Source organism: Pelecanus crispus, chromosome 5 (genome assembly GCF_030463565.1).
Source record: "Pelecanus crispus isolate bPelCri1 chromosome 5, bPelCri1.pri, whole genome shotgun sequence".
Lineage (NCBI taxonomy): Eukaryota > Metazoa > Chordata > Aves > Pelecaniformes > Pelecanidae > Pelecanus > Pelecanus crispus.
The window spans coordinates 77,430,217-77,458,028 of NC_134647.1; the positions used below are offsets into that span (position 1 = coordinate 77,430,217).

At 39.9% G+C, this 27,812-nt stretch overlaps 1 protein-coding gene across 6 annotated transcripts; it reads left to right on the plus strand.

Annotated features, from left to right (window-relative positions):
• Positions 1-840: 840 nt before the first annotated feature.
• Positions 841-27,276, plus strand: SH3GLB1 (SH3 domain containing GRB2 like, endophilin B1). Of its 6 annotated transcripts, none has more exons than XM_075710265.1 (11): positions 841-929; positions 5,553-5,694; positions 8,355-8,483; positions 10,630-10,763; positions 11,155-11,247; positions 13,352-13,438; positions 14,853-14,876; positions 19,110-19,199; positions 19,767-19,867; positions 25,522-25,753; positions 26,849-27,276. In XM_075710265.1, exons 1-11 carry the CDS (start codon positions 858-860, stop codon positions 26,954-26,956), a joined length of 1,212 nt encoding a protein of 403 aa, XP_075566380.1. In that variant the 5' UTR covers positions 841-857; the 3' UTR covers positions 26,957-27,276. The 6 variants fall into 6 exon arrangements, with proteins under 6 accessions (XP_075566380.1, XP_075566382.1, XP_075566381.1 ...); XM_075710267.1 differs by having other exon boundaries at positions 13,352-13,390; XM_075710266.1 differs by lacking the exon at positions 14,853-14,876.
• The last annotated feature ends 536 nt before the right edge of the window (positions 27,277-27,812 follow it).

Consider the following 27,812-nt stretch of genomic DNA (forward strand, 5'->3'; position numbering starts at 1 on the left):
GAGATTTAGACTGGGTGTAAGGCAGAAATTTTTCACACTGAGGGTGGTGAGGCACTGGCACAGGTTGCCCAGAGAGGCGGTGGAGGCCCCATCCCTGGAAACATCCCAGGCCAGGTTGGACGGGGCTCTGAGCACCCTGGGCTGGTTAGAGCTGTCCCTGCTCGCTGCAGGGGCTGGGCTGGATGATCCCTAAAGGTCCCTTCCAACCCAAAGCATTCTGTGATTCTATGGTTCTATCTGAAAAATATTTTCCACAAAGCCCAACAAGGTTTGACGGACAAAACGGCACTCAAGAAATGGCGGGGGGCGAGAACCCGTCCTCTCAGAGCCGGGGCCGAGGGTGCCAGCCCCGGCCGGACAGGCCGGGCCGGAGCCCTCCGGGGCGGCGGCGTTTCCACGCGTCGGGTGGCGGACAAACGCACCCCGGGCGGGCCATCACCGCCCGCACAAGGGGGCTCGGCCTCTTCCTCCCGCCCGGCTAGCTGGTCTTTACGGTAAAGGCCGTGACCGGCTCCGGGGAGCCCCCCTTCCCGCACGGCCGGCCGGCGGGCCGACCCCGGCCCCGCAGACAGCGGCCGGAGCCGCCTGAAGCGGGGACGCGCCCCAGGGCCCCGCGGGGCCGCCGCCCCTCACGGCGGGGCGGGGCGGGGCGGGGCGGGGCGGACGCCGCCGCCGCCGCCGCCGCCACCTCCCCGGCCGATCCGGGCTCTGCTGCTGACGCCACGGCCGCGGCCAATCCGCTGCGGCGCCGGGCCGGGGCTGGCACCGCCCCCCCGGCGGCTCCCCACAGGGACGGGCCGGAGCGGCCGCCGCCGCCGGTGCCCGGGCTGAGCCAGCGCCAACCCCCCCCGCCGAAGATGAACATCATGGACTTCAATGTGAAGAAGCTGGCGGCCGACGCGGGCACCTTCCTCAGCCGCGCCGTGCAGGTACGCCCCGCCCGCCTCTGCGGGGGCCTCCGCTGGGCTTCGCCGCCGCGGCCCCGGCTGAGGGAGGTGGGCGAGGCCGCCGGCTGGTTCCGCGGGGCCGCCGCCGGGCCCGGCGCGGGGCGTTGGCCGGGGAGCTCGGCTCCGCCCCGGGCCGCGGGAGAGGGGCCTGGGCCGGCGGCTGGGCCCGCCGCGGGCTTCCAGCTCCGAGGGAGCGCCAGGCCCGGCCGCGCTGGCGAGCGGCGAGCCCGGACGTGTGGCCTTGGCCGGGCAGCGCCGTGCTGCTGTGCGGTGCCTCCGCCTCCGGCCAGCTCCTTCCCCCGCGGCCCCCTGCTAGCCCCGGGCTTGGCAGGAGCCGGGGATTTCGTCCGGGCTGGGTGCGGAGCTGGCGGCCTCGGGGGTGGCGGGGGGAGGCTGAGGCAGCCCAAGGTCAGGACGGGCCAAGAGGGGAGAAGGCGCCTGGGCCGGGGGGGTCGAGGTGAGGCATCAGCTGCGGGGAGATGCGCTCGGAATTTACCTCTGAAAAGGACAAAGGTGCCCCTAGCCTGGCATAAGCTGGTGTTTTTACTGGCTGCTAAAAATGCATCCCGCTGCCTGCTCGGTAAAATTCGAGCTCTGCTGTGGCACTTGAAAGTGTCTGCCTGCTTCGGCTTTTTGGTTTGGTTTTTTTTTTCGCTTTAGTATCGTTTCTAAGCTTGTTTGATAGCCCATTGTTTCTGAACCGGTCTTCCCCTTTCTTCACGCTAAGGGCACTGTAATTGGCCTTTGTTCCTTGGCTGTTGTCTTGAGCCGTAATCCCCTTTCTTTATATAATCAAACCTGAACGGATTTCCTGTCGGGAGGTGGACATCCAAGCAGTGCGTAGTAATCCACTTTGGTTTCCCATGAGTTCTCCCTGGGTCGCAGTCAGGTTTGGAACGTGAATAAAGTTGTTATCCGATGCGATCGGTCTGATGTATTGCCCTAAATCTCAATATTCAAGCAGAACCAATGATCAGCAGCACAGCAGGGCTCTGAAAGTGCAAACTCATCAGCAAACGTTGTTGTTCGAGCGTAAATGAACTTAAAGCAGCCCTTGTGGCTTCTCATTGTGATGGAGGTCTTTCCATCCGCCCCCCTCCCCCGGCTTCTTCCAGGTCTACATGTTTCCCAGACCACCTCTTCCTTTCCAGCCTCCACCCCTTTCCCTTTTCTTGCTGGACAAGGAAAAAAGAGAGATGCTGTTCACCCTTCCTTGTAAGGTCCTGTGATAGGACATTGTGATTTTTGGCTCTCTTATCTTGACTTTTTACATGAAAACCAGCTTATTGCGCTAAATCTAGTGGTTTCTGCAGTCACAGTTTAAAGGTATTGGGAACTGTGTTTTACTCCAGTATGCTCTACCTGCATTGTTGGTTTACATCTGAATAGCTACATTAGTTACATGCTTAATATAAACTAAAATTCAGTGGAAATGTGGAAGTAATAATTTTGCTCTACCCGCTGCCATTTTCCTGTAAAACGAGAAGTTTAACGAAGCCGTTGAGGGGCAGAGCAAATCCTTAACATGTTCTTATAATCTGAGTAACCCATGTTCTGTGTGCTACTGTTGCTTCCCCTGTTTTTGTATTAAGTTACCATGTAAGGCCTACAGATAATATTAAGGGGTCATAATTTTGTGGATTTTTTTTAATATCATCTGAGTGTAGATTTTGTGTCCTCCAGTAAAAATTACAGTTCTGTATATTGAGTTTGATTGATATACTCTTACGTTCAGGCATCGTTGGATGACGTGGTATGACGTGACACTAATTGCTTTGGGTTATTAGAAACAAACACACACACATCCCCCAAACCCTATGAAACAGTTCAGCAGCATAAAATGGTATGTAGGAAAACCACTTAAAATTTCCATTTTGACTCTACTTCAGCTGTTCTACAAGATGGTGAACATCTTGTTAGTGTTTCACCGGCTTATCAGACTGTTCTGTTGCAAGGGGATTGGGGCTGTTTTACCCCAAACCACCTGATATTCGTGTTCTAGGAAACCTGTTCCTTCTGTGGATGAGATTATACAGTGTTCAGACTGTCATATTCTAGTTAGTGATCTACAGAAAAATCAGGCCTACTGGCCATCTTCATCCAAAATCTACCCTTCCTTCTGGCAGGCAGAAAATGCTTTGAAGGAGTCATTCTCAGTAAGTCTTGCAGTAGTTGCAATTTGTGGAACAAAGTAGCAAATAGTTACAGTTAGTGGTATTTGAGGTGAAATAAATAATGCCATAGAGTGTAGTAATAGGAATGTGAGTCCTTCCTCTTGCCAGGCTCTGTGATCGACAAGCTGCCTGTGTAGCGGTCAGGAATGAGCTGGGCTTGTACTCTTGGGTAGCAGAAACACTTTTATTGTTCGTGACTTCTACCTGAAGTTAGAGGCTTATCTTAGTGTAATTTCTCCTTCTAGTAATTTTGCAGTGTAAACTGGAAATGTCAGTTGGGCTGTGATAACCTGGTTGTATACAGAACAGTACAATTGCCTTCTGCGTGAGCCGGTTACACTCAGGCAACTTGTGTATATATTTTGAATTTAATAAAGATAGACGTATGCATTAGATGGCTTACTGATATGATTTGTTCCAGCAAGCACTTACATTAAGTATCTCTGTATGATGTGTTTTAAGCTTTAATAAAAAGGAAAACAAAACTTTTAGAGCTCTAATCAAAGTAGAAAATCATTAGTATCTGCTTATCTTGGAACAGTTTTTCTAAGCAGAAGAAAAATTCTTCATTCGTAGCATCACCTTCCTTATTTTGTTCTTATCCTTAAGGGATGGAGTAATGTCTGAAAAAGGACGTGACACAGAAAGACCAATTAAAATTTAGATTTCAGGGTAACTGAGATGGGAAATCAGAGCGGCAGCATTGTTGCATTACATTGATGCTGGAAACCATACTCCTGTCAAACTACTCTTTACCACGCTGCTCAGTATTGCTGAAATTAACTTTTTCCTTTAAATGTATATGTGAAACCTAACATTGTGATCTTCACTAAGCAATCTTCGTACTGCTGAGAAGATTTATGGAAATATTGAGAGGAAAGCCCATTTTATATACAAATACTCTTCTCTGCAATCAGTAAAAAATAATTTCAAAACCATTAATATTGTATTATGATGAGTCTATATGAAGTTTTTGAGAACAACTTACAGTACCTGACGTCTTTTTAAAGAGCCTTATAAACAGTGTTAGTAATACATCCATAAATTCCATTCTTCCCTATGCTGCAACTGAACTTTCTCATGAAGGCAGTTTGCTTTTATGTAGAAATGCAAATGCCACAGCATTTATCTACATTTTAGATGTGCATGCTGTCAAAGTTGGTTTTATTCTACGTGTGATGGAAATGAAAACAAACTTGGATGATGCAATTTACATGTATTGTACTCTTGTTTCTTACTGCAAGTTTAAGTATCCCACCAAAGAACTTGGTAAGAATGAAGTTTGACAGTCAAAAATGCTTCCAGTCCTATTATGTTCTTAATTGGTAAGCTCGTTAGGGATTTAATCATAAGCCAGGTTCTTCTGAAAATGCCTGACTGAAGAGGCTGAGTGATGAGGTCATCGCTGTCATGAGGAAATACTGCTCTGAAGAGAGGCAGGCATAACCCTCGGTTCCGGTTTTGCTTGGTTGCCTGGTGTGAAACGCGTGGCTTCCCCCTTTCCCAGAGAACTGGGATTGAAGTACAAGCTGCCTGTGGATTAATAAGAGTTGGCTTGAATTTAATACCAAGTGAAATGAATTGTCTGCTGGATTTATTTAGCTAAATGGAGTTACATTGTATTTCATTGTCACTGAAAACACAGCTTGGAAGAGAACAGCAGAGGTCATCTGGCTGTTTCTGTAAGGTGTAACAAGATCAGTTACATCTAAACAGTTCATCAAACATTCATTTGTCCTATTCTAACAAGCAAGACGATGCCCCCCCCCCCCCCCCCCCCAAAAAAAAAATCCACAACTTCCCAGGGAAGTCTATTTTAGCTTTTAATCCTTGTCTTTAAAAGCTTTCTCTAATGTCTAATTCTAATTTAAATCTTCATGCCGAAGTTTAAACTCGCTACTTTTTGTCCTGTTTGCTGTGGACAGGATGACATTTTTTTAAACGCATTAAAGGTAGCTGCAATGAGAATCTGTTGCGTCTTCAGGTTTTACTGTGGGAGAAGGGACAAACTTCATTAGAAAATACACAAGACTGAAGTAATCTTTTAATTGCTTTTGTTACCTCTGGACTTTCTTTCCTTTTGGCTCACGTTTCAAGGAGCACTATGGTGAAATTGGACAAAATGCTTCAAGTGAGAACTCTCAGTACCTAGAGCAGAGGATTTCTTCATAATGTTGTAAATTACCTTCCTCACCTTGGTCTGATTAACACCCTCCCACCTTTTTTTTTTTTTTTTCCCCTGATAGTAAGGGTGTGTTGTTGAACTTAACTTCCAAATTCATCTTTAGGTTTTTACTGATGACTGGATAATGATTATATTTTTGAGAACATGATCTGCAACTAATATGAGTGAATAGTTACTGTCTTAAACTTGTCCTGGGAAATTATTTCTGTGAACTAACTATTTTCAACCTGTTTGACTAACTCATAGTTCACGGAAGAAAAGCTTGGTCAAGCAGAGAAGACTGAACTGGATGCTCACCTGGAGAACCTTCTCAGCAAAGCAGAATGCACTAAATTATGGACAGAAAAAATAATGAAACAAACAGAAGTATTATTGCAGCCAAATCCAAGTAAGGACCCCTTCAAGTTCTTGTTTGTAATGTTTGAATTAATAGATTTGCCAATGTAAATGTTTACTGCAATAGGTATTGCATAAGTTATGACTAAATATAGCAGTTTTAAAATTTGAAGGCTGGAGTTAGGGAAAGCATATTTTGGAGAGCTACTCAGAATGAGGGACACTGTACCAATTGCTGGTACTTCTTTAACCCTTCAAATGGGAAAAGCTTTAGCCAGAGCTCTTTAAACTCTAGCATGAGTTCCATACTCTGGTCCGTCTCAGGTTGACTGGGTTTTGAGTTGTTTCCCATTTAATTGATTTTCCCACTCTAATTCCAGAACTCTTAGGTAGCTGTAAGAACTCTGAAGTTCTTCATGGAGTAGACGGAGCAGCTCAAGAAATTTCATTACTATAAACTGTCTGCACAATACAATTCAGCTTGAAGCAGGCAAGATGAACTGAAATGCCTGTCTTGAATGGTTCTTTTACTAAAGAATGATTTTCTCCAGATGCTGAATCTTTATCATTTGCCAGCATTTTATACACCATACTTAGGCAATACAATAGAGTTTCAAATATGCTTTCATCACTGGTGAATCTCTTACTGTAACAATAAGAGAAAAAATATAGATAGAAGAAATGTAGTTTTCTGGTGTTAATCTTATTTGTTTCCAAAATTTCTGCTATGAGTAGTAATGTTGAGGATATCTCTTTCAGACTCACATCCTACAGTTATCTATGCCATTTGTAGCAGTTGTACTGGAGTTGGCAGCTATAGGAATTTGCTTAGTGTATAGATCAAGTCAAGACCTGGTCGCTAGCCACTGGGCAAACTACTATTACCAAAAAAAAAACCCCTAAACCTCCTTTAGGTTTGCTTGAATGATAAAATTATAATACCGCTAATAACTCTGCACTGAAAACATAAATATTCTCCTTGTAGTGACATACTGAGTTAGGATTTATTAGTACAGGTAAATTACATGCTGATAGCACTTCTCGAATGCCAAATAGATAAATTCTTCATAATGCTGATCCTTGAAGTATTATTTTGGAAGTCTGTTGCATCCTTTAGTTGCATAAAAGCAGTATTTAAAAAAGACATAAAACCCAAGACAAGTAATCCTGTGGGAAGGATGCAATAGAATTTACAGAATATTCCAGCTCAAATTTCTGCTATTGTCTAGGAAATAGTCATCTTGTTCATTTAATTCACTATTTGCAATATGTATTGACTTTTTCAGAAACTTGTCATTGTAGAATATTGAATAATTATCTGTAGGCTGGTAGAACTGCATGAGGAAGATTCAGTAGAAGGATAGTACATGGTAATATCAGTTATGCTGACCAGTCATTTTTCTGATGGCTAAAAATACTCAGCGTTAAGCAGCGGTCTTTGTCTGTGAATGTAACTTCAGCTGTCTGGCAGCCTACTTGGGAGAACTATCACATGCTGTAGAGAGCTGCTTTTGGTTGTTGATGGAGTCGCCCTGTCTGGGGGAGGAAGAACAACCTTCAATCACATTTTTAACTGTACCTTTAGGTCAGACCCATGTAATAGTCCAATAATTTTAGATTACTTTGCAGTTCTTTTGTCACTTAGTCAAAAATAAATATTATGGATAGAGTAAAGAAAAAACAATGAATTTGGATTATTTTTGGTTCACCCTTGGTGCCAGGGAATGCACTGGTACCCACATTTGTCTGTGTCAGGTTAATTTTTGTGGCCTTCATGAGAGAGTGGTTATTTAATCCAGTGCTGATGAAAGTTGTCTAATTAATAGTATTATTTTTGGTTGCATCAAAGCGGTGGCAGGTTTGTTCATTGGAGAGCTGCTTTGTGGCTGTCTGTACTGTTGCAGGCTGAAATTAGTTCATACTGACTCCATAAATAAAGTGAGCTAATTATGAAGCCAAAACAAGTGGTCAGAGAAGTCAGGTGTTGTACCTGAGGAGTTTGCTATTGTAATTAACAGTGTCCCTGTTTATGTCTGAGGCTTTTTCACCTAAGAGGCATACTGTGGCTTAATATTATGATAGCTGGGTATTAATGATTGTATAGTCACGACAAGTCTTTTTGATAATTTTCTTGCTCAAACTAAGGAAAGATGGGAATACAAAATGAAACACTTTCTGATATCTTCAGTGGTTTGTTTCAGAGCATTTCAAGGAAGCAGAGGGAGTGGGAAAGAGAGGATACATTTTCTGGGGCTACCAAACTTTCAAAATGTCTTATTAGGGAACCTACAGTAGCTGTTGAACTTAATTCCTATACTGCTAACTCTAATGAACAATTCTCACATTTTTTTCCTGGAGGGGGAAAAAAAAGACTGGTTTTGTTAAGGAGAAGTGTTCTATTATGCTCTTACAATGAAGACTTCTGGACAAAACTTTGAAAAACTGTATAAATGTGCTGATAGTAGGGAGAGGAAAAGTATAATTTTTCACTTTCACAGATGGCTGTAAGAAACACTTCAACATAGCATGGCAAACATGGAATACAGTCAGTTTCCAAGAACAGTATCTTCAGCTTAATGTTGTTCACTTAATGTTGAGTTTAATGTCCAGATTTGGAAATTCTTTTTTCTTTTACCTTTTTTTGTTTGTTTGTTTCTATTTCTAACTTGTGTTTTGAATGATAGTAATAATTTCAAATAAACATTTTTTTAGATGCCAGAATAGAAGAATTTGTCTATGAGAAGCTGGATCGCAAAGCACCAAGTCGCATGAATAATCCAGAGTTACTAGGCCAGTATATGATTGATGCTGGAAATGAATTTGGCCCAGGAACAGCCTATGGTAAGTAGTAGCTAAAAATGTATTGTGTTGCAGAAATAGGGGGGGGGGGGGGGGGGGGGGGGCAAAAATCATAGAATGCTTTGGGTTGGAAGGAACCTTGAGAGATCATCTAGCCCAACCCCCCTGCAGTGAGCAGGGATTGAACCTGTGAACTTGGCATTATTAGCACCACACTCTAACCAACTGAGCTAACCCGGCTGGTCAAAATGCACAGATCCAGTTTTTCTTAACAATGTAAAGTGATATTTCTTGTCTTCCTCTAGATAAAACAGTTCAATGACTTTTATATCACTTTGAGATGACCTGCTGTATAACTTTGAGCATTAGGAGATCAGTGATGAAGTTTCTATCCAAATCTAAAATAGAACCTGCTGTTGGAATGATAACAGTCTTTGTGGATGGATAATTTTCTTACCAGAATAAATAATTCTGGGATTTAGCTTCCTCCTTAAAGGAACACATTTGCACATCTGACAACACTTACACATTTTATTTATGGTGTGGAGCAAAAATGTTATACAAAATTAACTTCTTTAGTAAGAAGCCTCTCTAACTTTACAGTATTCCTGCTTTTCTTAATATATAATATTTTGCTGAAAATGAGAGTGTAGAACATAATCTAAATTTTCTTCCTTCTCCAGCAAATTTATATACCTATGACAGGAGGGTTGGGGGTGTTATATCTAATGTTTTTACACTGGCATTAATTATGAAGCCTAATTCTAGTGTTCTCTACAACTCTTAAAGTTGCTGATAACAGATTTAGCTGTTAATTTAACTTAACCAACTGAAATGCATAGGTGTCTGTATATATAATATAGTCTGCAATCAAAGTGTGATAGCTCTCTTCAGTTGCTTTCTTCAAAATTGCAGTGGGAGGGAAAACTTTTGTTCTGGGAGGAATGAGTTCTTTATATCTGGAAATAATGGGGCTCCTTTTCAAAAGAAGGAAAGTAAGACGTGGCACTCTGGGGCATGGTTTAGTGGGCATGGTGGTGTTGGGTTGATGATTGGACTGATGATCTTAGAGGTCCTTTCCAATCTTAATGATTCCTAGTTTTTACTTTCATTATAAATAGCCCAGCCACCAAGCCAGGAAACAAGAAATTGCTACTCTACCCTTAATTGGTTTAGTGGTGGACTTGGTAATGTTAGGTTAATGGTTGGACTGGATGATCTTAAAGGTCTTTTCCAACCTAAACGATTCTATGATTCTATACACCAAAAAAAAAAAAAAAAAGTAAATGTTTTACAGAAGACTTATGGATACAAAATCAGTAATGGCAAGCTTTATTCCTCTTACTTCCACATGGTTTTATGCCGTTATCTGCGGCCTTCCTTCTGATCATCAGCCTCAAGTCTTGCTTTTTAACATCAGAGTGGTACTTACAGGCACACTGTCCCTTAACTTGCAGAATTTTTAGAATTCAGGCAAGTAACAAACTATTAGCATGAAGGTAGATACACTGTTAGCTTTCATGTGGTATCACAAAATATTTTAGTTCTCTGAAAACTTACTGTCTTTTCTAATGCAGCCATGTCAGTCTGTTGAAACACAACTGTATTCTTGATACACTAACTTCAGTTTCAATACGTAACTCACAACAAAATTTCCAAGTATTGTTCAGTTAATGTACAAATGTGTATTCAGAAGTTGGAGTTGATGGGGGCGGGGAAAAGCACATGATTTTCCAGTAGTTAAGTGAGCTTTTTCCTTGGTACCAACTACGCCTGATTTAAACAAAAGTGTGGTATAAGGGAAGGAGGTTGTCGGATTAAAATAATTAGGTGTGATATCCAGCTATAAAATAGGTGATCACAATGGAGTTGTCATAGTTAGTGTCACTTCTACAATGCTGTATCTGTTCTCATTGTTATTAATAAAAATGGTTTGATTTGGTGTGTGGGTTTGTTTGGTTTGGATGGTGGGTTTTTTGGGGGTGTGTGGGGGGTTTATTTGGTTTGGTGGGGTTTTCTTGGGGTGGTTTTTTTGGTAGCTGATTTGGATTTCCTTTGAAAGCCCTTGCAATGGCATTGGATTATATTTCAAACTGCTGGCCTAAACTTTCCTGCTTGTAGAAACTTGTTTTGTTAACCACCTGCCTGAATTGCTATGAAACTAACATTTTATTTTTTAACTTTGCAGGAAATGCACTCATTAAATGTGGAGAAACACAAAAGCGAATTGGGACAGCAGACAGAGAACTAATTCAAACTTCTGCTATAAACTTTCTCACTCCCCTAAGAAACTTTATTGAAGGAGACTACAAAACTATTACTGTAAGTTGAATTGTGCATTCTTCAGCATTTCACAACAATTGTAACTGTAGATCTTCAAAATAAAGTTCTAGATAATTGTGCATTATTGCTTTCCCCAAACTAATGTAGAAAAAGTCAGGTAGAATTTGTGCCGTTGGTGTATTTTTCTTCCTTTTGACCAGGTAAAATCAAAATAATCCTGAAAACTTGCTTTTTATGACTATTGTTCTATTAAAAGTACATATTGTGAACATAAAATGTGTGAGAATAACTAACATCTAATTCTGCCTCTCTGTTCAACTGAAGAACCTTTTTGTATGTGATACTTCGTTAAAAAAAATTTCCAAGTAGACAGGCTTTTGCTTTTGAGTATGTGTACCTATTCTCACAAACAAACCTAACTCGTTTTCAGAAAGAACGTAAACTATTACAAAATAAAAGACTAGATTTGGATGCAGCAAAAACCAGATTGAAGAAGGCAAAAGTTGCAGAAGCTCGAGCTGCAGTAAGTAGATTGATTTTTTTTTTTTTTTTAATTTGTCCATAACTTTCAAACTTATTGATCTATATTTATAAACTTGACTGCTTGGTTATGTTTCCAGTCCTAGCTGCTTACCCTCACTATTTTTCTAGATACTTTGTAAGAAATGCCTTGGTACACAAGGAAAAGAAAGCAAATTGCTGATCAAGGTGTTAGTCTTCTATTTTTAGATATTCCATCAAGTTGAACTTAACTTGAACCAAGTAAATATTCTCCCCATGTTCTATACTAGATGAGCCTGTACTGCCAAAAATGACTTGCTACAATCTGCCAAGATGGTTGTAAACACAAATCATTCAGAGGTCAAGTTTTGGCATTTGAATTGCTACAAGTGTTGAAGCATATGTATAATTATTTCCAGCTGATGAACCTATCTGGACTTAACTTCTCCATATCAAAAATATTTGTAGTTTACTCTTTCTATATTGTTTACTACTTCACACCACCAAACAAGGTGAGACTGTCAAACTCTCATTTCTTAACCATTCTTATGCCCTCAGGAAATGCTTGTTCAAGATTAAAATTTTAATTTTAAACTCTTAAAATGCCTGTAAATGGAGGAATAGATAATTGAATGTATGCAATTTCAGCAGGGTATGCTTATAGTATTTTCATAGCTATCTTTTGACTGCATTCCTAAAAGTGCAGCAGTTAATCATGGATAGTGAAGTGATTTTTCCCATAAGGCTTAATGCGGTAGGGGTCATGCACACAGATGCTGAAGGCATACAGGCAATTTAAATACACCTGGACTGTGTACATGATGAAGAGGCAGAAGCGGGACTGTCAGATTTTGCTGGCTTTTCCAAATGGATCACTGTCCTGAAAGATCTTAGAAGTGTTGTCTCTGAGACTGAGCTTCGTAGATGACGCACCTCACATCTTTGGGATGGTGATCCTTCTAAAAACCAACATAATCTCTACCTGACAGTTCTGCTTCCGTGTCTCAATCTCCATGTCATGCACATGGTCCCTGTGTATTTAAATTGTCTTCATTTCTTATGTCCATGCATGCATTTCCCCTTATATTATGTAAATTTTATGCCAAAAGGTACTTCTCTACTTGTCAAACTTTCTTAATTTGTAAGACTAACAATGGAGAGCAGAGAAGGATTTTAGTCAGCTAGTAGTGGAATTTGGAAGAAATGGGTAGTATTCCTTTGCTTGGATTTGTTCAGTTAAGTTTCCAAAAAAAACCCAGAAAAAGTATTTTGGTTATTAACTTCCCTGTGGTGTGGTAGCAGGTATATATGTCACTTTCTAAAGCAATAGAAAGAACATAAGGAAATTGTTCCCCTTAAGCTTACTATTAAAAGAAAGGCTCTATACTTGAGTTTTAGTTCCATGAACAGTGTAATCATCCAGAGCTTGGTGCTTGGACAAAAGTATTGCCAGTTGCTGCTGCTACTACTTGGCCAGTCTTAAATATTCATATAGCAAGTAATACAGAGTTTTATTCACAAATAATTTAGTGCTGGTAGAGCATGAAACTTTAGGCCTGTTACTTCACTACCTTGCCAATACTTCAATTTTAATTACATTTTAACAGCAGTGTGCATATTTAAGAAGTAATGGATTGTAGAATTCCCAGAGAAGTGAAAAAATTGCATCTCTACTTTATCCTCTGCAATATAGAAGTGAAGACTAACCTAGATATAGGTGTGACGCAAATGGTTCATGTTCTGCTGGCTCACTTATTTGTGAAGGAAGATATCTGACATGGTGCTGAACTGATAGGTTAGCAAAGTGTATTGAGTTATGATGCAAACTCTTGTGTTTCACTGCTGTCTTTGACAGGCTAAAGTAATAAATTGCACCTACATTTGATTATTTTTTCCCTGTTATAAAAATATTTAATATTTGATGAAATTACATTCTCACATGTTTACTGTACAACCAAAGTAGCTGAGATCAGTATTTAAAACAGAAATCTAAACAGTTTTATTTATCTATATTCAGTTCACAGTCTTGCTTAACTTAAGCTTACAGTGCTTTGTGCCAGTAATCTGTTCACCTGCTATATTCACAGTGTTGTAACTTGCTCTTGTCTTTTATCTATGCACTTAAGCAACTAAACACCTCTCAGCCTGAAGAGAATAACATTATGGTAAATGTCTCTTACGTGCTCAACTTGCTGCATGTAAAATGGCTAAAGGTTTGTTGGCCTTCTGTGTTCATTCATTTTCCTATCAAATGTTTCCTCTTGCTATCCAGCTCATTTGGTCTTGTTTCAGATGTTTTCCATTCCAAACTGGATTGGTATAGTGTACTAAATACACGTATGTCAGTACAGCATTAGATGTTGTTTTTATCGGAATATCTCTGATAATCCAAAGTGCGCAGTATTCTAATTTCTGTGAGTTTACGAAAGGAAAGTTAAGGTGCAAAGGAGTTGATTTTTTTTATCACTTCTGAAATTAATTTCACCCATTGGAGGGAAAAGAATTATTTCATTTTCCTAATTTTTTTTTAATATGAGTAGGAGTGAATTATGTGAAATAGCCAGGAATATGTAGAAATTATTCCCTTCAAGCAATGTTTTACAAATAACTGAAACTCAATAATGTAACATAAATTAATGTCTTAACTTAGAGTACAGTATATCCTAAACTTGTTGCAAGGACTCATTAATGCAGCTGGTTTTAGCACCGTCACTGTGAAAGTGGAAAAGGAAGGGGTTAATTAATTATGTACAACATAGACTGTGCTGTTCAGCCTGTCCTGGTGTGGGTCTTGGATCTGCACAGCATAGTGGGTCTGATCTGAATTAGTGTTTCAGATTTCTCAGTCATGATCAGATAAAAGAACAAATAAACTTGTTTGTTACAACTTGCTTCTGCAACCTTTATGCACATTCTTCCTATCGAAGTCCTGATTGTGCCATCATCTTACAACTGCAGAAAATGAAGGTTAAAGAACTGCATTGCAAGAGGGAATTGGAACAGCAAGCTGAAGTAATTAACTTTCAGAGTAAATTCCTTGCAGTTCTATGATTTTGCTGTACTACTCGCTACTGCTTTAATACTCAGTTTGAGAGACCTCTGTAGCATTTTTAATTAAATTTAGGTTTCAATAAAAATGCTTGTGAAGTAGGAAACCGGTAATGGAATTAGCAAGAGGAATCATTCATTTGTCTGTTTCAGTCTTTACTTAATGTGGTGTTAAAATGAGAATAGCTTTCCATAGTTTTCCAGTATTTTAACATATTAAGGTAACTTAAATTCCTCCATGAGGTGATGTAGTTTGTCCAATTCATGTCATTTTCTAAGTAGTTATGTCTTATGTTGTAATAGCTTGTTTTAAATAGCAACATGTAAATTCCAGAAGTCATACAGTCCTCAGTATCTACTTTATTTCACAGATGTAGTGCTATCCTTACTCATTGTAGTTCCATTGTATGTGAAGGGGTTTGGGCAACCAACTTATAACACTCCTCAAATCCCTGTGAAGTTCTGAGGGCAGGAGAGTAGTTAAAAGCTGAAGTATGGTTGCATCCTGTATTAAAGTACCACCAATGTCTAAGTTTGTATGTTTTTATTCCCTCCCACCCCCCCCTTAATGCTGACTAGATATGGGCTGAGGAAGTGACAAAAGTAAGTAAACGATTTAGAAATTGCAGAATTTTGAAACTGTAACTTGTGCTGGTCTAATGTAATAAAGGATATTGCATGTTGTTGATTTCAGTCTCATGCTGGCAGCCCGGTGCATCACACCAGAAGGTACTGGTTCCCTTTAGGGCCTTTCAAACTCCAGTGGTGAAACAATGCCTGGGGCTTGTTTTATAGTAAGCTGTTCCTGGCTAACTCACTTGGTACCATATGATTCTCATGTGACAAGATACACTAGAAAAAGAACTACAGGGCTTGTCTCTCAAAATTTACTGGTATGGCATCCTGTTGAAAGTGACCTATTAAGAATGAGCTTATTTGAAAATTTTCAGAAAGGGTGGGGTCCAGTAATCTAAACTGTCCTGAAAAACACTGATCTTCAACTTTTACCCAGAACATGGAACAGGAACTAAAATGCTGGAATGCATGCAAGAATCTTAGAGAAAACTCTGTTTTGAAGGGGTGGGGTGTTTTTTTTTTGTTCCTCGCCTTTCTCCTCAGTGTCACTAGAGAATGCTGTGCAACTGAAATTAGGAGATAGGCACTTCTGAAAACTGCACCTGGGCTGAAGGCTGGTTCATAAATACGGCATGAGCCCTGGGGTGGGGGCTGCAGCCTTCTCTTGTCATGCCATCTCTTGCACAGGGACAAACTCGTCAGAGCTAACGGAGTGGTAGGAGGTAGCTGCTCCCGTGCTGTGAAAAAGGCTGTTCTTGGGCTTGCTGGCTCTGACAAAGCAGTGTTGGGAACAGTCTGTTAGAGGCTGTGCTAACAAGTAAGAAGAAATTTCTTAGGGGATTTCTGTGGAGGAGGGGAAATAAAAAATTAAGGGTAGCGATAGAAAGTAAGGGTAGTGGGAGGGCAGGGGCTTTGGAGTATGGTTTTTAAAGGGGGACTAGATAGGCGGCTGTGGGAGGTGTAGGGAGTGGCTGTTAGCTGGGATATGGAGCTTTGGGTGAAATCGTGGGGGTTTTGAGAGAAAACAAATGAAGACTTTCTCACTTTCTGTGAGTTACGGTGCAAACGGGGGAGTATATGTGTAGAGTGTAAGGTGAGAGTTTAGGAGGAAGAAGGAGTTTAGAGATTGAACTGTGAAAGGAGGGTTAGGTCAACTTTGATCCCAGAGTGTGAGAATTATTTTACCATTTAAGTAAAGTAACAATTTGGAAGCAGCCAACCTTTCTGCTGGAGTACTTGGTACTGTTTTGGGAAAAAGATGGCAGGGGAGCAGTACTGCGGTAACAAAAACTAATCTTGAAGGTATAAGACAATGATGAATAAAACAATTTGCTTTTTCAGAGACAATGACAAGGAACTTTAAGGATAGTGAAATCTAATGGATTGTGTCTAGGAGAGAAAAAGAAGTAATACAAAGTGCTTAACCATAGCATAAAGGAGAGTAAAAGCTTTAAATCTTGGAATAAATTATGTAATTCAAGGTTCCCTTTTTTTATTAAGCATATAAAAAGCAGAGACTGTTGAGAAGAAAATACAACACACGTGTTCTGGCAGAGGAATGGTAATTCATCCAGGTTTCTGAAGGCAATCCGTCCTTCTGTGCCTGAAAGCAGGAGGAGGAGATTTGTAGATGTTTTCAATTTAAGACGCTTCCCAATAAGGATTTCAGACTGTCCAGTAATCTTTAGATCAATAACAGGGGGGTTTTTTGAGTTGGGACAAAAGATCTGCATGGTGTCAATGACAAACTTTCTTCAGCTTAACTTCCCCACTGAAATGTGGAATTAGGGGATATTAAATACTGTACTATAAAACACAGGGGGTAGTTACCAATGTTACTTTATAAACTTGTTAGGAGTCTTCTGAGGTGTCCGGTGTAGTCAAGGGAAAGAGCAGAGGCTTTTAGCGTGTGTTCAGCACGTTGAGGTTAGACTGGTTTTGAGCATCAAGAGCTGCTCCTGTCTGTCTTTGACTACAAAAGAAGCAAGGAGGCCCTGCGATATTGGATAGCATGAGTATATCCATTATCACTGTTTTACTAATAGCGTGTCTAATAAAACAGCATCAAGAAGGTGATTTTCTTCCCTGTGCTCTTACGATTGTGTGTTACCCCTTAGCTGCAGGATTGCACAGTATTTCTGAGAGATCATGTATTCTTATGTGAAATGCGGGGTATGAACTTCTGAATATTCAGAAACTGCGTTCATATTCTGAACTTGGGGAGCAAATACCACTTTGAGGGATTGTCATGAGAGATCCCACGGAGGCCTTCTAATTGTTCTAAACCCAAAATATGACTGCAGCTGGCAGTCACTGGAAAGTTTAGGCTTGTATTTTGAGCTCTTCATTCTGGTCAGAAACAAAGGTGATCAGGCCATAAGCTTCCCAGATTGAAAGTCAGCTGTGTTCCACGTTTACCACAAGGTGTAGATATGCTGTCCATATCGTTCACCTAGTAGTACTGAAAATAGGGACGGGCAAATAAAAACATCATCACATAATTCAGTTTATGTAAATCTCTACAAAACCAGCACACTGGGCTTTTGTAAAGCAATGTATTTAAAGTCACTCTGTACTGTTACCACATGTTACCACATTACTTGCTTTGCCCTTTCTATAAGAAAGTAGTTGATTTGCTAATTCTGTTTGTTTCAACAATACTTTATTCTCATGGATATTTCCCCTTCTTATAAGTTCCTGTTCTCCTGGATTTACTTACCTGGTGGGAAGAAAGAAACACATTAGCTTCAGAGAAGCAAAAGACTAGACTATTTATCTCCAGATAAATGGTTTACCTATGATTTTGCTGGTTTTTTTTAAGGAAATTAAGATGTTGCTGATACAGAAGGGAGTGCTTTTCTTCCCCTCTTGGCTATCACATTTGCTTTTTTCCCCCTGTTTGTTCTTACATTTCTCTCAGGGACTGCCAGATGGATTTCACTGATATTAATACAGGTTTAATAGGAAAATTCCAAGCAAAGATTCTTGCCTCAACAAACTTTGAAAACCTAATTAGTTTGTAACTTGATACAGACACTGGTATCTCAGTTTTAAGTAAGAAACACACAGTAGTCTATAGTTGCTTCCTCACTGTTTAATTAATGTGTAAGCCTTCCCAGCTGCAGTGACTTCACATGAAAAACATTTCTTGGGTAACTGCATCGTTCTTCTGTGCTCGTTTCTGAGATTAAGATCCTTCCATGCGACTTTTCGTATTGATTAACATTAGTGGAATGCAAGAGCAGAATGTTTGCAAACACATAAAATCCTTTTGAACCCAATGTTTTATCTGTATCACCTCATTAAGTTTCCTGAAAACATATTTCCTTAGTTTTGTTGGGAACGGTAAGTGCTGTATCTTGGGTCTTCACGCAGATTTTTGCCCTTCGGTTTGTTTTTAGAAACAAGGTACTAAACGCATATAAGCATCGAGGCAAGGTAATCCAGATTCCAGGCTGAGGACATTCTGTCTTGGAACAGTAAATCTTAGATGTTACAACACATATTTTTATATATTTGTGTGTTTTGAGTAGTGTCCATTTTTTTTTCCCAAAACAAATACTCTGAAGTAATTTCAGCTTGTGCTGGAGGGGAGTTCTTTAAAACTGCTATAGCGTTGTTAACGAACGTAAAAATTGCTGATAACAATATGTAACAAGGAATAAATACGAAACTTAAATCCAATCATTTAAATAGAAATTTTACTCTAATTGAAGTTAGAACATTTGCTATAGTTTGGATTTATTTATTTTTAAACACACCTCGATTACAAGCTCCAGAAATAGTTGTAGTAGCTTGGTGGCCAGTATGAGACATTGATTTGTGAAATAGCCCATTAAAACTTACCATCAAAAGTTTATGTACGGCTGATTGCCGTGCAGTTACCTGACCAAATAATATGAGGTTTACCCTAAATTATTTGGTCAGAGCCCAGTTAACTTAAGTATGGAAAAAAATGACATTGTCCTTGGCTGCCACTGCTATGCTGGCAGAAAAATGCCTTCCTTCTGCATGCATTGACTCTATGTGTCTGATGATAAAGCTGTTTGTTGTGTATACAGGGCCTGACCATTTCTGAACCCAAAATGCAATTACTCGTGTTGCTTAGTAAAGATCTGCAAAGAAAAGTACATGTGTCAAATACCTAAGCTTGTGGTTAAGGCATTTCTATGAGTAGCTCTGAATAAAATGGAACTGTTGCAGTCGGAAGGTGTAATAGAGTGCATTGTACAAATACCTAAGGTGCATCCTTACTTTTAGTCTGAACAGGAAGTACGAATTACTCAGAGTGAATTTGACCGTCAAGCGGAGATTACCAGACTTCTGCTGGAAGGAATCAGCAGCACACATGTGAGTACCCTGACGGGGTAGAAGGGGAGTGTCAAAATCAGGGCACTTTCTAAAAATAACTACAGTAAGCTCCTTGGGAACTTTGGGCTACAAGTTTTCACTTTAATGCCTTAAAGCATCGAACAACTGTGGGGTCTTTATATTTTTTAATTCTAGTTTAGTATCCACTGAATTTAACTTTAGTTTCCTGTTAACCTTGACAATGCAGGCACTTTAATTTTTATCCTTTAAACACAACTTCCCATTCATCAGACCAACTGAGTGTTGAAACCACAAAAATGTGCTAAAATACTGATTCTGTTGTGGAAACAATATAAGTAAATGCTTATGTAAAGCATTAATTAAATGCTTAAGTAAATGCTTGTACAGCACATATTTTTTGTGCTCAAATATGTTAATTTTTGTGACATTTTATCCCAGTTACCTGGTAAATCCAGGCACTATGCCTACGTGGTATAAATCCCTATGTGCCAATATTGGCATTAGCACCTGATTAGGAGACCAGTCTTTCTAATGCAGCATAGTACTTTTACAGACTAAAAACTTGAATTCTTTGCTGTATTCTAGGCACATCATCTTCGCTGTCTGAATGATTTTGTTGAAGCTCAGATGACCTATTATGCACAATGTTACCAATATATGTTGGATCTCCAGAAACAACTTGGAAGGTAGTAACACTGTAAAAACTTCAGAAAAAAACCCCATTTTTTTCTAAGTGCTTATGAATAGTAGGAAAACTTACACCGATATAACAGTGGTGAACACACAGGCATGCTGGACTGAAAGGAAATATATCTGTTCTCAGGTAATTTATATGTAATTACCTCAGTGCAACTACTTCCCTAAGCCTACACACAGCACTAATGCCTTTTGAGGGTTGATTCACTGAGATTTTGTATATTTTGTAGTTGAGGAAGGTGAGCCAGTGGTAACCTCATTTAATGGCACAAAAAAGAATTTCTAGATGTTTACTTGTAATCATTCAGTTGTCTTATGCTTCGTGCTACAAAACTGCTGTGCAATGTGGGAAAAGCTTTTGTACTGCCCATAAATTCCTGTTACCTCATTTGCTACAGGGCACTACCTGATTTTCAATGAAACAGCATTCTCTGCTGTTAAGTGAGTTGCCAGCATAGATATTGTATCTAGGCAGAAACGTACTTCATAGTATCTATAGTCAGGAATCCAAAGCACTCACGGTGGAATGAGGAAGTTTGTCCAGTTTTACTGTTTCTTGGGTTTAGCATTTTTAAAGTAACAGAAGACACTGGCTGACATTAGTTTGTGCTCATAATCCTTTTTTTGTGATTGGTGGTGATACAAAGAGATCTACATGCTTACTTTTCATGAAGTTTCCCTATTCTAATTCTTCTTCACAAATCAGCCTTTCTTAGGGTTGTACCAGACCATGTTATTTAGGTGAGCATATGCATCGAAGGATTATCTGTACTTAGAAGTTTACAGTAGTGTCTATTCTAAATAGCTGTCTCTACAAAGTATCTCTGTTTGTTTTTCGTGACCAGGAAGTAAAAACAAAAGTGTTCTTGAGTCCTGTCCTTTTCCTGACTTGCAACTTCCTGTGGCATTTGATTTCCTTCCCTTGGTTTGTTTGAATGGGTAGTTTAAAGAATCTTTAAAAAAAGCCTTTAAACTGTGATTTTTAAAAAAAGCTACGTCTTTGAAGTTACATTCCATTGAAAGAAGTATTCAACTATAAAATTTGGTAGCACATAAATGCAAGTTGTAGAACTGAAAGCTTGAAAATAAACATTTACTGGATTAAGGACAAGCGCCTCTTAAATTAGAAATTAAGTGAAGTACATTTATACAACTATTTTGAGAGAATGTTTTTAAAATCTGTACTCTTATCCTAGTACGTTTACCAAACAGAAAGCTTTAGGCATAATACCCTCAACCTAAGGAAGAACATCTGCCTCTTTAAAAATCTTGCTTTAGGACGTATAGCATGTCCAGAACAGCTGTCACAGCTGTCTTTGTTTAAAATTTATGTAAACTACTACCAGGTATAAAAAAGTATATTTGAAGAATATACTGCCTTTAGGAAAACAGAAGGATGTATCTTTATGTGGCTATGATCTGATTAGTATTTTTGATAAGATTACTGTGACTGCCGGAAGACCAAAAGCATGGAAGCTTTGCAAAAACCTAAGTGCCTTAAACAGCCAAATGAAGTTTCTCTACCTATATGGAGTAACAGTATTAAATCTTGGGTGTGCCTTTCCTTCCTTGTGCACGGACGTCCCACTAAACTATAATGGAGAGCACTGGGACAGGGCCTCAAGCTGCACTCCATGTTTTGGAAGAGTTCCTCAGTTGATAGGCATATGGTGCATAGCACTTGCATTAAATAAACAGATGAGCAGGATATGTGTAGTGTTCTTCCTATGTTACGCATAGGCCAATAGAGACCCAAATAAATAGCTTAGGCAGCCCAACTAGGTTTTGGTTGTATTTGCCAGCGCTCTGTTGGCTAACAAGGGCTATATAGTGCTGAGTTACACATGCTCTTTTCACACATCTAAGAATGGCATTGTGCTGTATGCTGCTTGCTCTGAGGAGGTTATTTTTGTTTTGAGATCATTGGTGAACCAAAGGTCTTCAACCTCTATGGAATAGTTGGTTGCTTGAAAGAGAAACCTGGTTCTCAGAGTAGGTGCATGTTATATGTTTTATGTGGGTCAGAATCTAGGGCATAAAGCCTAACCCGGTTCACACTGAGACTTTTCAGGTTCCAAAGCTGAGCACTGATTTTCCTGATGTACTCTCCAGAGTCAGCTGCAGGGAAGGTGGCGGGAAAACTTGTGCTCAGTTCTCTTTAAATAAATAGATGTGGTTTTATGGATGTTTCTCTTCAAGGCAGTATCAGGTGCTTATCCCTCTACTGCCTCCCCCTCTTGTGGGGCTGCTGAAAGAGTCAAATCTCCCAGGTTAAAAGCAATTTCTCTTCTCTTTTTTTTTTCCTGTAGTTCCCGAGAATGAACTAAACAAATCTATTTCAAATATCCTGCTTTTTGTTTTTTCTTGCTGATAACTGCTTTTGCTTTGAATTTTCTCAGCTTCCCTGACAACCAAGCCTAAGCTTTGGCATCATTATTTTTTTCAAATTACCCACTACTAGTCCCCTACTCTACAAGCTGTGAAACTCCTACTACTCCAGTGTCCAAAAAAAATCCCAGACAGCCTCTGTACAGCTGAGGCTCTCCAGTAACAGGCCTACATATGGCTTTGCAAAAAGAGTGAGACTTAACGCTTTACTGATTGACAGAGTGGTTATAAAGCTTTGGCTTTCTTTTCCACTAGCTGTACAAACCAGTGACCCTTTGAACTGAGCAGAGTGATTTACAGGTAATTACTGTGTGTCGTGCTTTAACCCCAACTGGCAACTAAGCCCCACACAGCCTCTTGCTCGCTCCCCCTGCCCTGGTGGGATGGGGGAGAGAATCAGAAGAGTAAAAGTGAGAAAACTCGTGGGTTGAGATAAAGACAGTTTCATAGGTAAAGCAAAAGCCACTCATGCAAGCAAAGCAAAACAAGGAATTCATTCCCTGCTCCCCATGGGCAGGCAGGTGTTCAGCCATCTCCAGGAGAGCAGGGCTCCATCACGCGTAACGGTTACTTGGGAAGACAAACGCCATCGCTCCCAACATCCCTCCCTTCCTTCTTCTTCCCCCAGCTCTATATGCTGAGCATGATGTCGTATGGTGTGGAATATCCCTTGGGTCAGCTGGGGTCAGCTGTCCCAGCTGTGTCCCCTCCCAAATCCTTGTGCCTCCCCAGCCTGCTCGCTGCTGGGGTGGGGTGAGGAGCAGAAAAGGCCTTGACTCTGTGTGAGCACTGCTCAGCAGGAACGAGAACGGGCCCCTGTATTACCAACACTGTTTCCAGCACAAATCCAGACCATAGCCCCATCCTAGCTACTATGAAGAAACTTAACTGTACCCCAGCCAAAACCAGCACACTGTGTTAACAGAGAACAGGCTTAGCAGTAAACTAAACTAATTTAGCAATATTGAGAAACAGCTGATTGTCATTTAAAATTAAATCCCTCTGCCAGCTAATCAAATAATAAACACATCGTGAGGCACAGCTGAGTTATACCTAGAAAAATGTGGGGTTTTATATATATATAAATATATAAATATATATATATACCTAGAAAAAAAGCTCTTCGGAGCTATACGGAGTTGCAGTCTCTTCTTGGTGAGTTGAACCAGTTCTTTATGATCAATGAGGTCAAGGTAAGCCAGAGGGGGAAGAGGAATTTCCTCCCTTTGATGGTAGTAAACTGCTAACTAAACTCAGAACAGTTGCCTGAAAGTCTACCCAATGTTTTATATGCAATTTGGTCTAACTGTCAAGGGGCTAGTTCTGTCCTTCACAATATACTCCTGCTGTTTGCCTTCAGTCAGATGATATAACTGCAGGGTGAACATGTTTAACAAGCTGTTCTGATGGAAAGTTAGCAATCTTCTTGATGACTTTTGTTAGATCAGATTGTTGAATCAACTCAAAAGCAACAGATTGCTAGATCTGACTCAAATGACAGAGAATGAACATTCGCGCGATAAAGGGGTAGAGGAGTGGGTCCACCCTGGTTGGTGGCAGTGTAAATTTACCAGATTAAGTATAGTGTGAAACTGTAAACTTGCGTGCAGTACTGCTACAGCTGATACAGATTTGAGCTGCCTTAATTCCAGCTACGTTCATGGCCACACAATCCAAAAACTAGTCACTGTATTGATAGATTCAGTTTTCACCTGCATCAGCTCCCTAAACTAGCTCCTCTTTTGATTATATGAGCACCAACAATGCTGCAGACATAGGTGTGGGAATATACTGGTCTTGATTTATATGGTTAAAGTTGCCCCTGAACTGCATCTTCAAGAAGAACTTAACTGGGGAGCATAGGTGGGAAAGGATGAGATGAGACTGGGTTTTCTGACAGGTTCATACACAATATGAATAGATCTTCATTATGTCAAAAGAATAAGCAAAAAAAAAAAAGGGTGGTGGTAATATATCCACATCCCGATGTTAATGATAAAGCATTGCTGTAGAAGGACCGATGAGGAAAGTTATGTGTGGGAATTGACTGACTAGTTGATGTATAGACTGGTCAAAAGAATGGAAGGAAATGCAGCTACAGCTCCACGTCATTCTGACTCAGTCTGATTCCTACCTGCTGACCCTTTTTCACTGCATCAGCTCTGCCACTTTTCAAAACCTTCATTGACCTGCTTTTGAGGTAGGATCAGATGAGTGTTGGAACAAGGAAGGTGGCAAAGATGACAAGGAATGACTACATCAGCTGCTAAATAAAGAAGTTTAGTCTGCCATGGAACTGCATGCCAGGATGTAGGGCAGAATGACATCAGACAGTGACCCAGTCTCACAGCTCATCAATGCCCCCCATGCTGTCCCATTCCCCCTACCCCATTGCCCCAAAATTTCTTGCTTCTTCGGTCTCCTCTCTGGTCTTTCCACTTTTCAGCCACGTTATTCTGTCCTTTCCCTTGTATCTGCTCTGGTTCTCATCACAGTTTTTTGTGATTTGCCTCATTAACTTAGTAGAAGATTATACACCTTTTTTTTCCCTACCTTTTTTTTTCCTCCAGGCAGGTTAATGAGTTGAACTGACTTCATGGAAGGGTCTGGCAAACACTACAGCTGGCACAGAACAAGCAGCAGCCTGACTTAGAAAGGAGGGGCTTAAGATGATCTAAGTTCATCTTTAGTATAACAAATATTTTTGGTTTACAGCATGCAGTGAGCTGAATCAACAAACTGATTTAGATTACAAAAAATAGTTGTGGGGGTTTTTTTTGCTTCTTTTGGAGGGAGGCTGTGTTTTTAACCTGCATTATTTTTCCCTCATCTGGTTCACCAGCACAATCTTTTGTGTAGCCACATAATTGAGGAATGAGCTACAGGAGGTGGAGGCTACTTTCCCTGCCAGAGCTGTCAAAAGAAATGTTTATTAAAATACAGTCTGAATCAAGCCTGGCCAACAGTGCTTTCCTGGTTTTGCCTTTTTTTTTTTTTTTTTAAGACAATTATCAAGTTTTTTTAAGGTGGCAGTATTTCTTTTAAAGCATATTGGTTTGATTTATACTGCAGGTCAGGAACAAGTATCTTTATTTAGGTTTATACAAATATCAGTGCTGTTCTGTTACTGCTGTCTGCTGGTGTTTATTCTGTAGCTGATGAAAGCAAGAATGCTAATTTAGGCATGGAGGCTTGTATAAGCCCCCCTGTAGAACTGATTCACTCAGAAAGCTTTTCATTTTGTCTTCTCCCACAGCTTTCCATCTACTTTCCTCTCTAACAATAATCAGTCTTCCTCAACTCCTGTGCAGAGTGTTTCTACTCCCTCAGTCCTGGCCTCAGCCTCTGCTTCATTGCCTTCAGTAAGCAATTCAATAGTTACTTCAGGCATCAGTGAACTGAAGTCATCAAGTGGCAACAGGAAAGCTAGAGTTCTCTATGATTACGATGCTGCAAACAGCAGTGAATTATCACTACTTGCAGATGAGGTAAGAGTTTTCTATGTACCTTGATCATTTAAAAGTAAAATCAGAATGCTTGTGACTAGCCAGTTAATATGTGCTACATCAAGAAGTCTGTGTAGTTGGTTTTTTTAATTAAATGTCAGTAGTACTCTTAGAGCATTGTCCTGTGCCTATATACCCTAATATTCTATAGGGAGACTTAACGTTTGTTACACCAGCTTAGCTTGCAAGAACATTTGCTAGACAATCAAGATGCAATTCAGCTGTCTTCTTTTTACCACACCTTTAGCAGTGTTATCAATACAGTTAGTCTTTCAAACATGAAATATTGCAGTCTAGGAAGAATATGAAAATACAGCCACTTCTTATTTTGATGGTGGTGGTAGTGCTGTGTTTATTCCTGTTCCAGTTCAATTGCACTCTTAAGTCAGAGCCTATGCAGAGCAGGTGGAGACAGATAATGAAGCAGGGTGCTGGAACTGAGTTCCACCTAGTATTGTGACTGTAGTTTAACCCTGAAGAAGAGCATCCACAAAAAAAGTTTTCAGACTTTTTGGTTTTTTTAAATGTGCTTTACTTAAATACTTGTATTTGACTTTTTTCTTATCTAGACAGTGACTTAGAAGCTGTGGCCTTTTGTTGCGATGTAGTACATCATAGAATCATAGAATCTTTTAGGTTGGAAAATATCTTTAAGATCATCCAGTCCAACCATTAACCTAACATTACCAAGTCCACCACTGAACCAATTAAGGCATCAACACCATCTGTCTTTCTATCATGCACTTGAAGATCCAACGAACTTTCTTTTAGATTGCCTGTTAAAGTTGATGGCGACCTACAAGATTTATAGATAAAGAAATAATAGAAAAGAAACAGTAATGAATAGAATTTCATCAGTAGAAAGGGACTTTAAAATATGCTACTATATCTGATTCTTTTCTATGGGCCAGTAAAATAATTTTTATGAGCACTAGATTATGTTCCATGGATGCTTATATTAAATGCTCTATTTAACTTGGTTAATCTCACTTCTAAGGCCTTGGAAATCACATGAAGGTAGACTGTAATTTTTTTCCAGGCAAGGCAAGGTTATAATAATGTGTTTCTGTTTTTTAGGTGATAACAGTGTACAGTATCCCTGGCATGGATTCAGACTGGCTGATGGGTGAAAGGGGAAATCAGAAAGGCAAAGTGCCTATTACTTATTTAGAACTGCTAAACTAGATGGGTGGCCTGAATAAAGACTGTCAATTATGGTGACACCATATTTATATACAATTAATGTTATGTAAGCAGGTTTAAATGTCTTCCATGTTACTGTCTTGAGGGACAAATACCAGCCATTACAAACTGGCTTTTCTGCCAGCATGGCTGCATGGTAAATACTCTATTCAAACTTAATGTGTTTAAAGCTTTTACTTCATGTGCCAAGAACATGTTTCCTACAGATTTGTTTCTACTGAAGTTTTCACTAATACAAGCTTCTACTTTTGAGTAATCTAGATTGAAAGCAGGAGGTACTGTTTTCTACTGAAATTTTTCATTAATGGCAAGCTTTTCTTCACATAAAATAAACTTATTGTGAACTGATGCAGGTGTAGTGCACGTTATTTGAATAACCAAAACCAAACATGAAACATAAACCCCAAAGAAATCCATATGGTTCTGTTTCCAACACTTGTGGAGTACAAATGCACTGAGGCATATATGGCTATCTGCTGAGTAACTTGGCCATTTGATCACCTTTGAAAAATGAAAACAGTTGTTTTCTCTCTGTTGAAAATTTAAGGCAAATTGCTAGTATGTTGAGATTTTAAACTGCACCTAAGTTTGACTAGGATTGACACGAGCTAGTGACATATGTTCTGACTTGTTTTTAATCTTGCCTTGTATTTTCTTCTCTTTAATTGCTTTCCAGAAAAGAGGCTAATTCACTTTGATTAGTAATTACTAAGATTCTTTCAACTGCAAATCAGCCTTTATGTTAAATTAAGCACTGCATTTTGCTAACCAAATACGCAGTCTCCCTACATTTAAGTAGTTCTATAGATGAGCATACATTTGTTCAGATTATGGGTTT